The following is a 17,450-nucleotide window of genomic DNA, read 5'->3' on the forward strand; positions in this document are numbered from 1 at the left end:
ACTCAAGATAGGAACACGCACTTCCTGCACTTTCACACATCTCTGTACAAGGCGGAGGCTTATTTTAACCTGTTTTTTCTCTTGAGCACAGAACTACTAAACTCCGTTCTTTTTTTAGTGACACACCCACCTTAAAACTGTTGCTGAACACCAGAGATGTACTTTAAGACACGTTACACCAACAGTCCTGTGGAGGTCACAAATCTGATTGGCTAAAATTACTAAATTACTAATAACTAAAAACGTGTTGTTATTTACGTTGATACGGTGAAATTTTCTGTGAGGAGACACTTATTTCACAGCTATGGAAGGAGTCTCCAGTGTCAGCAGTAAAGCTGTAACATCTTCAGGACAGAGGTGTTTACGTTTTCTGGTTTCGCTGTAACATGACAAGCTGCGTTTTTTTTTTTTATTTGTCTTATTAGCTTCACAAGAGAGAAATAAGAGAGGCTGGTGAGGGAACAAACGTTTATAGCGGCTGTAATGTAAGTTACTTGTTTAGAGGACATTCCACAACATTAAATGTAACCATAAATGGATAAAATGTACGGTGTGTCATTCTTTAATACATAAAACATCGTAATAGTTGGCAAATTACTGTTGTATAAGAGGAATAAAACACTTAATGGCATGATGGTGTAGAAAAATAATCCACCTTGTGGTGGGAATAGTGACATGGTAACGGTAATGGTAACCTTGCTTACACTGGTCACCATGGTAACCTTGCTTACACTGTTTGCATACTATCATTGTTTGCATCATTATTATTATTATTATTATTATTATTATTATTGTAATGAGACTTTGCGTGTTTGCAGTCTTGTGTTCAACATGATATATGTGAAAATCAAGACTCAAATAAACACTCATGATGCATTTAATAAAAGATTAGATTATTAGTTATTAAATTTTTAAAAAGTGCAACAAATCTATAACCTAAATATGGAGATTCAGTCTTTCTTTATTGTTTTTTATGAGTGAAAATCTTCCTGCCTCTTCAACACTCACATGTTTCATATGTAAATCTATGACACACTGTATACCAAGTGCTATATAGGGAGAGGGAGATGCAGAGAGAGAGAGAGAGAGAGAGAGAGAGAGAGTGTTCTCATGGAAGGCTAGGTTGCTATGGGAACAAGCCACCATTTCTCTCTTTTCCTTTTCCCAAAAAAAAGTATCCTTCTCCCTTCTTTTTCCTTCATCGTTGTCCTCCCTCGGCTCTCCAACTACTTCACATCCACCTCTCTAACTTCCACGCTCCCCCCATCACTCCATCACTCCGTCTCTCGCGTTCTGTCTCTCCCACACGTTTCAGCACTCCTTCCTCCTCCTCCTCCTCCTTTTTCTCTCTCCCTCTGTCGTTCTCTGTCCAGCTCTCTCTCTCTCTCTCTCTCTCTCTCTCTCTCCTCTTACCTCTCTCCCCCTCTCTCTTTGATCATCCCTCTCTTTACCACTCACTTCTATTCTATTCTTTTCCCGGTTGTCATGGCAATAGGCTGGGGGCGTGCAGGAGTGAGAGAGAGAGAGAGATGGAGCGAGTGGGCGTTTCGGAAGTGACATCTCTCGGGCAGTAACCTTGTTTCCTGTACTCAGAGTTCGGGGAAGCAGATGATCGCAGCAACAGCGATGCCGTGTGGCCGATCGGGTTTAGTGACACGTTAGAGCATGCATCATCGCAACTCAACAGGAACTTCCTGATTGTTTTAATACCAGTTTTCTGAATTTATGAGCCCTGTTTTGTTTATGGTTGCCAAAAATTTAGGAACAGCACCATTCAGTTTATGTGTGAATTCTCAATGGGAAATAAATCAAAGGTTTAACTGGTGGCAACATCTTGCTTTTTTTTTTAGTTTCGAGATCAGAATGGTATGGGAGTGAATGGTTAAATGTTTAGTGACTTGATAGATGTTGAGAAATTAAGCTACTTCATTCTGTTTGCTCTGTGGGATTAATAGAGAGTAAGTAAATAATAGAACCCGTGTTGTCATGCTTTTACAGTAAAATAATCAGTGACAGGCTGGTGTTATGAAGAGGAGTTACTGTTGCTGCCCTGAAGTAGATTATTTTCCTATAACAGCATGTCCCAAAGTGTTTTATTCCTCTTATATCACAGCAATGGTTATTTTTTATTTATTAAAAATGACATACATTTTATCCATTTTATCCATTTTAAGTAAAAAAACCTGCAGCTTGTCTTTATTACCAAGAAACCACAAAACTTAAAGTTACAGCTTTACATCTGACTGTTACAAAGCTCTGACACTGGAGACTCCTTCCATACATGTTCAATAAACATCTCCTTACCAAAACATCACCATATCAGCTATTTTAAAAAATCTGTTTATATTTAGAGTCTGCTGTACAAGTCCCTGTGAATGAGCGGTTCCTATAGAAACGATAACGTATCAGAACGAACACATATTATAAACCTGTGATTTGCAGCTGCACTACTGTCAGAGCGCGGTTATAGAAAATTAATCAACACCTTCTGGCCAATCACAATCCATAATTCAGCAGTGCTGTGCTGTAACCATGATTAATTCAGCTGGTCCAGTACCTTTCTTAGCTTAGAGAGATCAGACCTGGGATAAAAATGGCAGAAGGACGTCGCATGCCAGCTTTAAAAAAAACATTTTAGTGAAAATCTAAATAAGCTTTAAATCTTGATTGGATGAGTACATGTGATGTAAGCGCAAACGTTTTGTCTCCCAAACTAAATAATCCTCCTTTAAGACAATTCAGGTTGCAGTGTCTTTTCCATTCTGTAGTGTTGACTGGAAATAATATGATGTAGTATGCTGTGTGTATAATCACCTCCTGGGAGAGCTGGAAGAGATGCATTCATGTCTCAGGGCGAAAGGGCTTTAGTGGTATTGTTGCAGCTCGTAGGAGTGGGAGGGTAAAAAAAGCTGACGCCGAAGCGGGTCAGAACCCTCTCAACGTCGTCATTAGTGAGCCCATTGGGTGGGGGTTTGTGGGGGTGGGGGAGGTTGATTATCCACATCGCTGAGCTCTGGAACCCAGGCTAAAAATAAAACAAGCAATATCTCAGTACGCCCCAGGCTAATAACACACATATACAAGAGCAAAAAAAAAAATACTCTGAATGCAGAAGGTGTGAACTTGTTTCCTGTTAATGCATTATTGACCACATTATGTTATCGATAATACTTTCCGATAATACAGAGACAGAAGAAAACAATGCTCCCATGCTATTTTTTTTTTTTTTTTTTTTTATATACAGAGAAGACGAGAGGAAAAGGTAACGCAGTATGATGTCTGCTGTAAGGTTTGTGTCTGAGATGTGACCTTATGTCAGCTCTGAAAATGTCACACGTGTCAAACAGTGAAGTCAAAAAAAATCCCAGGAGGTGTAAAAAGAATCTGCACTGCCAAGAATATTAATACAAGTCTCAAGAAGAACTGACTTTATTTTAAATATTGTATGGGATATTCAATAAGAGGCACACAGGCTATACCCAGATAAAATTGCAAATTCCTGTAATATGGGATGAATCAGGTTCAAACCTGAAATCCCCACCTGGCTAGACCTCTAGTAGACTTCAAACTGAACTTTAGTGAACTCCTGAACACATGATACACTCATGGTTAAAGTTGTGAGAACACTGTTATCAGGCAACTAGCAAATAAGGGCACCATGGCCTAGCTAGTGACTCGGCTAGCTAGCACGTATCTGAGTCTTTTATACAAACGATAAAAAGGGCACAGTGACAGTGAAAATGAGACAAAACTATCCAGAAGAACAACATTTACCTCAGATGTGTTGGAAAGTTATTAATAAAAGGCTTTGTGTGACTGAAATTACACTCTAATAACACTTAGCATAGACCGCTAACTGGATATCAATGGGCAGATCCAAAATGGAGGCTTGTGTTATAGGCATGACTGTCTGTGATGCGTTATACGTATAACTGTGTATATCAGTTCTCATTTTGATTTTGCGATTTGTTTTTTATAGTTTATGGTTTGGTTTGTGAGTTAGCCATCACACCACTCTGCCTTCACAACTCTGATTGTTTATTTGAAGTTTATTTAGAGGATTTATTTGAAGTTATAGAGTACAAGTATATTCAAATTGGAAAAAAAAAAAGTAACAAATCGCCATCTCAATACTCTTAACTTTGCTGAATTTTATAACGTGACATGAAGCTCAATATTGAAGTAGTGATTAGACGTTATGGCATTATGCTCTTTTTTTCCGTTATAACGAGCGCAAAGCAGAAAGCGTAATCTGATCAGGAGCGCAGACTGTTTCTTCCGTCTTAATAGGCAGTTTCTACAGCAGAAGAGATTTCTCCTGGCTCAGCGTCATGTCTACAGCGTGGCGCTCTGTAGTGGATCTCGCTCTGTATCTCTAGCAGCATCTAGGCTACGTTCAAGTCTGAATGTTTGAGTCCACAAGACTTTTGTTTCGATTCACTGTGGTGACACTTTTCTCAGTGACACTTTCTATGAAGGGAAAACATTCCTAATGCATTATACACATTGTAATAATTATTTATGAAAAGATATTACACTTTGTAGTATTGTTTATAATGCTTTTATAAATGGTAAAAAAAAAGAATGCATTATAAACCATGCTTATAATACATCATATCACCAATATATCTGATTATCTAATATACTCTTTCTAATATCTAGGCTGTACCATTGTTATTTATTTAAGTATTATTACTTTAGCACTGGTATATATCTATTTACGGCACAGTTTTTTGCTTCTTGCATTTCTTTTCCTGAGGCGTTGTTATTTTTGTATGTATGCAGCTCTGTATGTTGCTGTTATTAAATATAAATGTACAGGTGAGGTTTATTTATTAACGCATGAGAGCGTAAGTTCCAAAACAGTTAACATGTAAAAAAGGCAGAAATATATCATGGTATAATCCAGTATGCATTTGTTTTTTCAAATCCGTGATGAAATGATGATGAATTTATTCTGATGTGCCCTCTCTCTCTGTCTCTGTCTTTCTCTTTCTATGTCTCTCTGTCATTCTGTCTGTCCCTCTGTCTTTCTCGGTGTCTGTCGTCTCTCTGTTTCTCTCTCTTTCTCTCTCTGTCGCTCTATATGTTTGTCATTTTGTTCCTCTCTCTCACTCGCTCTCTTTCATTCTCTCTCTCACTTTCTCTCTGTATGTCTAACTGTGATTCTGTCTCTCTCTATATATGTTTCTCTCTCTTTGTCTCTATGTCTCTGTGTTGTTCTTTTTTGTGTCTCTCACTCTGTCTCTCTGTCTGTCTGTCTCTCTCTCTCTCTCTCTGTGTATGTCTGTCATTTTGCTCCTCTCTCTCTCTCTCTCTCTCTCTCTCGCAGATGCACGGTATGCTGTTCCCTCCGCCCATCAGCCCCAGTCCTCCTACGCTGCTCCTCCGTACGAGCGTCCAGGCTGGGACTCGCGTCACTGCATGATCCCTGGAAATCAGCCCTACATGTTGGACCAGGAGGAGGTACGATGTCGTAAGGAATTGTGGGATATGGAGTTGGAATAAAGCGTTATTTCACTACAAATCCCCTGCCCCTTTTTTGCTAAAATATGCGAGTCATTTGATCCCCTATCCTGCATCACTGCGGGGAAAAGCCACCCTGTTCCATAACTCTGCTTAATTATTTATTAATGAAGTGTAAATGACTTTTAATGCGAATTTTAATAGAGCTTAAAGATGACTCTGGAGGGGAGGATGTTTTATTTAGAGATTTTATCACCACCCCTGATTAGATGACCTGTAGCACAGATCAGACCTGCACTCGCACGGGGGTCGGTTACTCTCAGACACTGTTCGAGTCTAATCACGGTGTGTGTTCAGCTCCACTTTCAGATCAGATCAAGCTGCAGTGTGAACAGAGCTGAATCTGTCATGCCTGAGCTAACGACTGTCACCTCTGGAAAGATGGAGATGATGAAATATTCATGGTCGCTGTTCATTGGCTAGGGCGGTGTGTGTATGAGAGAGAGTGAGAGAGAAGGAGAGAGGGAGAGAGAGGGAAAGAAAGAAAGGTTTTTGCTTCTGCATTTAGAGCGAGGAAGCATTTCAGTTTTTTAAACTTTTTACAGATTCTTAGTATTTTCAGGCTTTAATATCCGTTTATACAACATTAAAGGAGCTGTACAGTATGGACAGGAAATGCGATATGTGCTAACATTGTCAGATATAATGATGGTGAGAGATGTGATCAATTAAGGCGAAGATATACAAGGTCATTGTGTCACTATATGTGCAACAAAATGTTTTAATGATTAAGTTGAAATTGCCCTAAAATTTATTTATATGCAAACCCAGGATTTGCATATCCTGTGTTCACTCAGCGTTCTGATCATGCATGTCCGATGAAATGACAACAGGTGGTGCGATACCAGTGAAAACAGCTTGGGCAGTATGGCAGCTGTTAAGAAATATACTCCTTTGTTGTAACCATGAGGTTTAACCCTTTCTCGCAGTACACTGACGTTCAACCTATCTGACATTTTCAAACAGTATAAACAAATTAATAATTTTATTGCTGTTGTAAGATTAGGCAGGACACCGTTGGGTTTCTGTGTGTAGAGTATCGTGACTGGTGCTGGTGAACATGGTGATGGGAAAGGGGAGGGGTGTGAGCCTCCTGCAGGGGAAACATTTCACACCTCTCCACAATAACATTATAACATTTAAACCTAGTAGGATTGATAAAAAAAAAAAAAAAAAAAGAAATACTTATGAAAAACTGCAAATTCTTAAAGCCCTGAGTGTCTACTTCCATGGAGTGTGACATCACAAATAAATTCAATGCTGAAACACAGGTGTCCCCAAAACAGGCGTAAATTCCATTTTTTTGGAATTTAAAGAGTTAAAGGTTTAATGGCCTCATTTATTATCTATGTTACTGCAGTTTCTGCCATTTTCTGAAAATACACATTACCTATAAACAGCTTCCTCAACTCACTTTGTGCAGGTGAGGGATTTTTCATCTTTAGTCTGTCCCCTAGTGGCTTCTAATCCTCCAGATGCACAAAAGGTACACAGGCGAGTGTCGACTCGGTGCCGCTTGTGTAGTCAGTTATAACCTAAATGTGTATCTGTATGAAAGCACCAGGTTATAAACCAATAAAATCATTACGCTCTAATCTTTGCCTGTTATGTTGCTTAGCAACCGAAGCTTACTGTTAACAGACTGCATTGTGTGATGGAAGAGTTGTTTACAGCAAATGTTATTAATAATCAGATTGAGTCAAATGAAAACTTTAAATGTATGATTAAATTTTACCTTTTTTTTTATCAAATTTTTAGAGGAATCTGGACACTCTTTACGCGCTGGAGCACTTGCACTGAAGGGAAACTTGAATTGGAGAACAATTATCTGCACTTTTGTGACACATATTTATATTTGCAATACACAGTGCAAAATAAAAAAAAAATAAGGTTTTCATTTGACTTAATCTCATACATTAAAATATTTATTGAACACCAGATTGTATCACTTTGATTCTGTCACCATTTTCTATAAGCAATAAGTCACTTGAGGGAGTGTGTTACAGTGACTTCATCATCATCATCGTGGTAAAGTCACTGTAACACACGTCCTCTCACAGCTTATTGCTTTATTTTCTAACATCAGTACGAGCGCTAATTTTACTTGGTCTACATCTCAATATTTTACCATCTTCATTCAGTCAGTGCTCCGTTCTCGATCAGTCTGAAGTACAGCGGGTTGAACAGCGGGTTGGGAAAAACACACCTCCGGAAAAAAGTCACATAAACGCCAACTCATACAAACTTCATCCTCTTCCAAACGAGTAAACTCCAACTTTTTTATTCTCAGATAGAAAAGGCAGTAGTGTGCAGGAAGACACAGAGCAAAAAACACACCAGTGAACCGTGTTTACTGCTAACGAGCTGCTACTGTAGAGCAAGACACGCCTTTAATTGGACGAGTAAAGGATGAATCATCAACAACAAAAAACATTTTCATCTTTCATTGCATTTTTCTGGAGGTGACATACTGTGAAATTAAAATGAGACATTGTTTTTTTTCTAGATATAGTATTGCTAAGGTTGCCAGGACTACACTTTTCCCACTAAAATTGGATTAGTTTTGGAACAAGGTTGTGAGTGAAATTTTTAGCTAGTTTAAAAATACTCTTCAGATCTTGTTTTAAAGCAAATAATCAGAATTAAATCTAACATAGACTATGGCAAACAAAGGGAAAGTGTAAGTGCAGGCAGAGTACCTGTGCTGTACAGAAACATTTCTGTTGTAGTCTATATTGTAAAGTCTGGAAGAGGGAAAAGTGGGATTATAATATGGATTATATCCACACTAAGCAATGATTAAAAAAGCATATTGCACATATTACAAATCAGAAGTTTGTGCGCACCATGGTGAACTCGTTTATCACACATAGACTGATAAATCAAAGGAAAAAAATTATCTCAATTTTTCAAAACTTCCAATGACATGTTTTCTGAGATTGGCATTTTGCAGAGACCTGGCAACCCTGACATGGCAAACTCATACTGGTGTCTGTAACACTAAGGGACGGCTAGAAGAAACACAGCAAACAATTTTGAATTCAGAAGCACTTCAAATGCAAGTTTATTATCATTTTAATGATGACAAAATTCTAATGGCAGAAAAAATAAATTAAAAAAGTTGTGAAAAGCAGATCTAAAACAGCAGCCACTAAGGTATTAATTCCATCCTTGCCCAGTCGGCTGGCACACCACGCACCCCGTTATCATAATTTATTATCATTATTATGTACTGAGAAATTCTCGATCAGGTCTAAGATTGGAGGGAAATCAGAAACATTACTTTAGAGAGATTGTTATGTATTGTAAATGCCATAAGAGGGAGTGAGAGCACCACGGGCGACGACATGCCACTCGACTCCGTTCTGATCTAATCTCCTCGAATCCGATTGCACCCGCCGCATGCACCAGTGCAGCACGGTTCTCCTGCAGCTAGCGTGACACCCCGTTACGCAAGAGCGCAGCAGAACAGCTCCTCTGGCTGTGAGTGGGAGGCGGCTACCGCGGCATTGAATCAGAATTGAATCAGAACCAATCCCTCTCTGTCTACACAGAGTCCATCTCCATGCTTTCCTTTTTTTCCCCGTCTCTCTCTGTCACAAAAAACGATTCATTATATTCGATAGACATGGTGGGATTTTTTGGCCCGAGCTTTCAGTTGTCACGGTGCATAAAGCACTGCTGATAAGAATTATATAACAAGCCGCTGGAATGAATCACCTCACAGAATCAAATGCTCAGATTGAAGTGTTATCTCATGAATTGAAAAGGCTCTGTCATTCCACCGACTCGCCGTTCTGCAAAACAAAATGATACTGCAATTTGTTATCGTAGGCTTCATGTCGCCGGATGTGACGGAGAAGACAAGTTTGATATTTAAAGCTTTTAATCTTAACCTCTGACTGAAAAGCTGCAGCTGACTTTTTCCACACTGAAGCCCTGATTTAGTGTAAAAATATCTAACTAAAACGTTAAAATGCACAGCGGAGTCAATGCGAATACAGTCAGTGTACTATTGTGTGAGTAAATTAATGTGACTGAAGGGCAGGTATTAAATTTGCAGAGCTTTCCACTGCTTAAAGTTGAAAAAATTAAACCATTATGTAAGAAATAATTCTCTAAATTTTAATTCAGATTTACTGAAAAAAGATTTTTGTGTGAAGACGATGAAGTGTTTAAATGAATATATTTCAATTTACAAAAGCATGAAAAAACAAGTTATTACAGTTTATGCAAGAGTACAAAATTCTATTTAATTAAATAATAACAAAACTTTTTTTTTTGAAATCATATTTTTTGAAATCATATTTTTTTTAAATTGTAGAGTTTTTTTTCTAAAAATGATAGAGTTTAAGACAATTATTAAATAACTTTTTTTTTATCTTGTATCACTTTGAATCTAGTAAATGTACATTATAAATACAATTATTATTATTATTATTATTATTATCTAAACAAAACAGTTTTATTCAGTCTGTATTCAACCTCTTTCTTAAACTAACATCTCTAATCCTGCCGTCTCAAATTTCACTTCACATTTCTCTTTGAGATTAAAAATGAATTTACCTCCCTCTTCTTTGCATGTGACCCCATACACAATTATTGTTTTTTTTTAATAACTCACAACACACCCCCTAATTTATTTTAAATGAGGGTAAATCAGAACCTGAGAGTTTTCAATTGATTTCTCAATTAGAAGCGATTTCTTCCTCAGATGGAGCGTTTATCCTCTCGAGTCTCTCGCAGCAGCAGGTTTGATGTGTCAGCGATGTGATGCTGACTTTAGCCGACATGTCCTGACTTGCTGCGTGTGTTCGGGGTGCAGCGGTGCCTGCTGGGGGCCGTCAGGCTGAACACAGATCGATTACCACCCTGTTAGGGCCAGATGGATTAGCCAGCTGCTGATCGGTCGCCCCCTCACACAGCTGGCCTTTCGCTTAGACGGCGTACATCCATGCCCCCCTGACGCGTGGCTAAAGCTGGCCTGCCAAGCCGTGTTTGTGGAACGCTTTTACTGTTCTCTCCATTGTGCTGCCACGCTGCTGCTGTTTGTATGGACTAGCAGCACCACTTGGCCTGTAACTGTGGAGCTGTAAAAGGGCAGAACAGCTGGATCAAGCTTTTACCTCAGGTAGGGTGGAGAGAGCGGTCCTCTCAGCTGCAGCAGCTCTGACATTAGTGCATCTGCAAATCACAGGTTTATATTAAATCACTTGTTCTAATACATTATTGTCTTTATAGTAGCAGCTCGTTATACGGCAGACGTGTAATCATTCATCGGTGAGGGTTTCCGTAAGGAGAAGTGTGTTTATGTAACATTTATGGAAGGAGTCTCCAGTATCAGCACTTTGTAACAGTCGGAGGTAAAGCTGTAACTTAAAGTTTTCCAACTTTCCGAGCTTTAAGTTTTCCCATGTTCAGGACAGAGGAGTTTATGCTTTTTTGCGGTTTCTCAGTAACATGACAAGCTGCGTTTATTTGACTTATTAACTTCAAGACAGAGAAGAAAGAGAGGCTGGTGAGGGAATGACTGTTTATAGCTGCTGTAACGAAAGTGACAACAGGAACTAACCTGTTTCATGGAGGTTCCACAACGTTAAATGTAACTATAAACAGATAAAAAATATGGCACATAGTAAAAAAAAAAAAAAGTCACTGGCAATATTTTGACCAGGACAAAGCTGTTGCACTGCAGAAATACCATGTGTATAAAAAATTGTTTACCTTTGTGCAATGTGTGCAATTACGTGCAATTATGTGCAGTGTGACACCAACGCAAACAAAACTGCAAACAAACCATTAATTTTGCTCCAATTCAGACTCGATAGAGTCAGATAGAATAGATGCTGAGTCTGAATTAGAGCAAAATTAATGGTTTGTTTGCAGTTTTGTTTGAGATGGTGTCACTGTCATCGTACGAGTGCAGTGTAATTAGGTTTGTGGTGATACGAGCAGAGAATGCGTATGTAATCAGAAGAAATAGAGTACTGTACATTATAGGAGGAAAAGTGCAATACACATTGTATGTAATACTTTAGGAGCTGTGTCAATTCGTTCCTCTAGCATGAGACCACGATGCCTGTTTTTTTTTTTTTTTCTTCTTTCTGTAATTAAAATTTAGAAAACAAAAATTGTCCACAAAGAGAAAAGACGACGGATGCGTTGTAGTTGCTTGAAGGTGTTTGAAGTCCATCACTCGAGTGTGTGAAGGGAATCTGGGCCACAACATCTGCTTCCACACCACCACAGATGGCGTCTTCTGGATAAAAGACTTTCTGATCAAAACATATTTCTGATATATTCTACAGCTTCTGGAGATCTTTTAGCTCAGACATGATCCCGAGAGCTCTCACTTTCACAGCGATCACTTTCACATTATCTTCCTCCTCAACCTCAAATTTCTTACAGATGCCAGAGAACGCCTTTTTTCTAAAACTAAGATCCTGTTCCTCTCTCTGGAGTTTTGCTAGCATAGGCTGCATTGCTGTCTGAATCACTGAAAGAAAAATAGTTTAAGACAAAAATGTCCTATTATATTACTAGCTTGCTAGCAACCTTGCTGGTTTATACAATATAATAGCTCATTGTTAGCTAGCTTTGCTACTGACTTTGGCTAATCATTTATACAATGTGAATTGGCCTAGTGTTAGCTAGCTTACCGGTGACTTTGCTAGTTTATCAAATTTAATAGTTAATTCAATGTTAACTAGCTTATTAGTTACTAGAATCTGTAAATAATCTATAAACCTCAAGTGACATTTATTTTGACAGAAAATACAGGATTTTTATAATGTTTGAAAATTAGTTTATATTTTAAAAGCAGCAGGTGGGTGTATTATGATGTTTTTCATTGTTAGTTGTGTTGAAATTGTAGGTGTGCTGGTTCTCACGTGTTTTACGAGTGATTTGTTAATCCAAGCAAATGTACACCGCTAAAAAAGTTTCACAGTTTTCTAAAGAAATGAGAGTGAAATTGATTTAGAATCACTTCAGGTATCCTGAATCCCAAAACAAAATCTAATCGTGAGGTCTTTACGGATTCCTGCCCCCGGCTGCGCTGCTCGTTACGCTGATTAATGAGAACCTGCTTCACTTCTGACACTATAAAGCGACTCCCAGCTCTGTCATGTGATCCTGTTCCTCTCAGGTAGCTCCGCCCAGTTTTGAGTTTCAGTGACTGAGATGATTTGAAGCAGTTTGTACTCCAGCGGGATTCGGTGCTTGACCTGCTCTTGCTTGCCTTGGTTATCACCTCAGTCCTGACAGAGTGAAAAACACACTCCTTCCCTCGCTCTGGACTTGTATAGTGCTGAAGCAGGACAGAGGGAGAGGACAGCGCACACACATCACCACACATACACGCACAGACACACACATACACACGTCACCACACACATCGCAGTTTGGAGGAAAACCAGAGCTGCCTTATTTCCCCACTGTGTGTGCTACAGGAGGCTGCGGTGTGATATATTAGGCACATCTCTCTCTCCATATCTCTTCCTCTTCCTCGAGAGCGATGGGTTCCTCTGTGGGAAGCTCATGGACCCCCAAACCTCATGCAGAGCCTTAAATAAACATCTTATTACACACACAAGCCTGCAATCAGTGTCCTGTTCTGTCCTCCAGCTGAAAAAGTGCTCTCAGGTTTCATTATTTTGCCATTCCGTCACCTCTCTCGGGGAATACGGTGTGTGCTGAGAGTGTGAAGGTGATGAGGAAAGCCATGCAGTAGCATTAGCCGTAGCATTTGCAGTGCCGCACGTCTCACACACACAGCCTGTGTTACTCTATGACACTGTGTCTGTGTGTGTGTGTGTGTGTGTGTGTATAAATGTGCTAGAAAGGCTAAGCCACCTGTTTTTTCAAAGATAAGAATAAAAGCTGTATAAGGTTTAATTTTTGGCATCAGATAATTTGCTGTCTTCACACTAGCTAGCATCAAGTCGCTCACGGTGTTTATAGTTTGTCAGTTTGCCTCTTGTGGGTGTGGCCTGTCCAGCATTTTTTAAAATTCCAGTGAGAAACAGTAGTAGCTACATACTAGTTACATATACTTTAAAGAGGCACTAACGATCTCTGCTACTTCCTTCCAAGCTTTATTTCTCTTCGTAATGTCTCAGTACACACTCAGTGAGAGATCGTATATGACAGGATAAGATGAAACCACAGTTATATACTTTTTCTTCCATTTCTTTTAGCAGTAAATGGGAACTAACGTTGTGAGCTGGGAACTGAAAAAAAAAATGCCGGACCACAAGGACATTTGAATGAAACGGTTACAGCTGTTCTGGTCACCGTGTCTGGTGTTTGGAAGAAACATGGCACAAAACCAGCAGAGCATTACAAACTTAAAACACTTAAAAAAAAATCAAAATCACAAATGGGGCTGTGTATCAGTTTGTTAATGAGACTGTAATAATTTTATCAGTCTTACACATCTATGACACCTCAATGCATTGCTCTGCATTAATAGTTCCATTCTCGAGCTATTGATAGATTTTAGCCCTCACATCTAATATCATGATCGGTCATTACTGGTGTGTGTATTGTTCACGTCTTGGCTGTTCTTTCCCGCAGGTTCACCCTTTACTGATGCGCGAGCGGCGCTCCGAGTCGCACAGGAACAAGCTGCTGCGACGCACCGTCAGCGTGCCTGTGGAGGGACGCCACCATCCTGAGATGGGTGAGTACATGAACCTTACTTTTTATACAGGGCAGGGTGAAGAAATAAAAAAATGAAACTCACTCAGTAGAGAAAGGTTTCACAATGTCAACCCTTTCCTGTGCAATTGGTTGAATTCATTGTCCAAGGAACTGAAAATGTAATTCCTGGTCCATGCCAAATCACATCAGCGGAGATTCTGAAGGTTTCTTTTCTTCATTAAATGCACTGTAGCAACCTTGTCTGGCAGTAGGTTGCCAGATATTTCACACCAAAATCAATACACAGTCATAAACCACTCACTTCTTATCATCTGTCTGAAATAAATCACTGTGTATGACTTTACGACTCTATCAATTTCTCTTGTGCCTGAGTTGCCATGCCTGCCCAGTTTGGTGTAAAATATGTGAATCTGGCAACATACCTCAGAACAGAGCGATGAAAGCTTTGAAGAGTTGCTTACAAAATGTAGACGTTTCACATCAAATTAAACATGAGAGATCACAGGCTGGATAAATGGCTGGTTACAGTGACGGCCTCACGGTTCACATGCACATACGCCACAGTATCATGATACTGTTAAATAAATTCACAGTGAACATGAAATTCAGATTCAAACAGAAAAACTTGGAAACTCTGCTGTCTGAATTTGTGGTCACCTGACCTTGAGTTTTAACAAACTGGAGATATGACATGGTATTTTATTACAGAAGCCATCTGAAAGGCTTTAGTGACCTTTTTTTGCAAATTGTCTGGATGTGTTTTTGGCCCGAGTTTTCGTATAGAACATTTTTAACGATGTGAACATGTCCACTAGGGGGCAGTGTGCTAGGGCGCATGCACCAAACTGCAATGCATGAAAAACAACGAACAAATTCTTGCAAGACAGAAAGCAAAGTAACCGCTTGGATGCGCTTACGAATTTAGTTGTTGGTACTGTTCTTGTGTGATCATTTTACTGAAACTGTGCTACATTCACAACTCCGAATATTCACCTGTGTCTTCACACAGATATGTTTGCAGAATTAGAAATCAACCTTTCACGAAAAATTGATTATTGTTTTATTTATAATCCAAAATTTATTACATAATGTTTGACTACTTACAGATATTGGTGCAGGGGAAGAGAGTGATGCAGCAGCACTTTAGTCCTTAATCTGTCATCTGTATGTTCTGCTTAAACAGATCAGCTTCCAAAGCTTCACCTTTCATGCTAATACCACCGTCAAGGGCATCACACTCGTCATCTCGTAGATGGCTAACTAGCCGAGCCGAGTCTATGCCGTAACTAAGCGTCGTATAGCTGCATTGCATTCTGGGACTTTGAGTTCAGCGTTTGCACCAACGTCTCCACTACTTCTACTTCTCATTAATATGAAGCTGGAAATTGGTGAGCGCATACAGAGGTTTTGCTTTTAGGAGCTAACACCAAAACCTGAACGTTTTCACTTATATTTGAGCTTGGGGAAATATTTTTTCTCTTATTAACAGCTATTGTAACAGTGCTAGAGGTACACAATCACAACTTCTTACATTAATAACAAAAATACAACACCAACCAACATATTAGCAGCAGAATCACTATACACATCAGAAGTGTTTCGGGGTGGAGGTTTCCTTTAACACACAACCACAGATTTGGCTTGAGTTTAGTCTGTTTGGCCCAAAGCAGTGTAGACATGTAAAAGCGGATGATATTATTGCGTGTGAGGGTGAAACCTCCGGCTGTGAGGATGTGTTCAGTTCTCAGAGCTCTGACATGGTGACCCGTATTGTGATGCTTTGAACCAGGTTCACTCTGTTTCTGAGATTTTCATCTTCACTCAGACAGACTGCTTGTGGGCGCACCACTGCACTGTCTTTGTTTTTCAGTCGAGTTCAATGTTCACTGTGTGTTCATTATTTAATATGTTTTGTTTGCGAGTGGCGCAACAAAAAAGTGTCTGGAGATCATGAGTTCGATTTCCGACAATTCCACAGCCATCCATGACCAGGAGTCTGATAGAGCAAAATTGGCCGTATTGTCTATGTGGGAGGGGCATACTCTGTGTCAATCATAGCAACACTAGCCAATCATAGGCATCTGTGAGCATCATGCATGCGGAAGGTTACGGATAGCGCTTTCCTTCATGTGCGTGTTACGTTGCCCTGTGATGTAGCATGAGAAGCAATTCAAAAAAGATGTGGTAGCTGGCTTAGCATGTCTCGGAGGAAGCGCATGTCAGCTGTTGTATGATAGGGGAGAGCTGGCTTGTGACCTGCTAATGATCAACTCGTGTGGCCACACTCCCTACAACAAGAGCTTATAATAAAAGACAAGTTCATATAAAACAAGTTTGTATTAAAATGATGTGTGTGTAGTACAGATGAAATTATTATTGTGAACAGCACACCCATCTCTGTCACTTAGAGAGATCAGAGTTCCCACACGTCCTCCAGCAGCACTACTTAACAAACATCTGGAATGTCCAGAAAACCCCTCCGAATTGTACTTATTGTACATACACTTCAGCTTTCTGCTGTACATCATTTATTCAGTGTCGGTACCTCAGTTCTTTCACACTGCTGCTTCTTTAGAGAGTTATTATCTTACTTGTTTAACATTTTGTTTAAAAAAAACCCTGTCAAAACCTGCACTGAAGCAGAACATCATCACTCCTGAACTCAAACACACATTATATAAGGTGTACATTTTCTGCATTTGACATCGTACCCTAGAACACAAAGCCTCAAGCTGTGATTTTTTTTCTTTAGGATACACACACACTGCATTTCTCACAGATTTACAACTGTGTAACTTTTCTGACGTGTAAAAATGCTTGTGTTAATAAATTCTGCTTTCTCGTGGCACCATAGAGCAGTTTGATAAAAAGAAAAGAAAAGAAAAGAAATCAATAACACACCCATTGCGCACTACAGGTAAACTACAGAGCTCTGTAATTTATAAATGACGTACATTGCTCGGTTTCACTGTTCGATTTCAGCTCCATGTCTGCAGTCTGAATAAAAATAACATGGCCTGGCTGACGAGCTTTGATTCCAGATCTAAAGTGTAGCATGATATAATGTAGCTTGTCTGACCAGTCCCGCTCTTTAACAGCAGCAGAGGCTCGTGACCATAAATTTTGGTATTTCACGACGATCTTAACAACACCACAGTCTCAGACAAAATGAAATCAAGACCCTATCACACTTAATTCGTGCTACAGGCTGCTACCTAGTGAATTTTTCGAGTAACCCCATAATGTATGGCAGTCGAGAC

The 17,450-nt window shown here is 39.4% G+C and overlaps 1 protein-coding gene across 6 annotated transcripts in view; it reads left to right on the forward strand.

Annotated features, from left to right (window-relative positions):
* Positions 1-17,450, forward strand: part of syngap1b (synaptic Ras GTPase activating protein 1b) — a 103,461-nt gene that overhangs the window by 17,809 nt on the left and 68,202 nt on the right. For all 6 annotated transcript variants that reach the window (XM_053228020.1, XM_053228017.1, XM_053228022.1 and 3 more), the window contains exons 2-3: positions 5,333-5,466; positions 14,104-14,209. In XM_053228020.1, the coding sequence (XP_053083995.1) occupies positions 5,333-5,466; positions 14,104-14,209 (240 nt within the window). The remainder of the gene's footprint in view (positions 1-5,332; positions 5,467-14,103; positions 14,210-17,450) is intronic.

This window comes from Pangasianodon hypophthalmus, chromosome 22 (assembly GCF_027358585.1).
Source record: "Pangasianodon hypophthalmus isolate fPanHyp1 chromosome 22, fPanHyp1.pri, whole genome shotgun sequence".
Classification (NCBI taxonomy): domain Eukaryota; kingdom Metazoa; phylum Chordata; class Actinopteri; order Siluriformes; family Pangasiidae; genus Pangasianodon; species Pangasianodon hypophthalmus.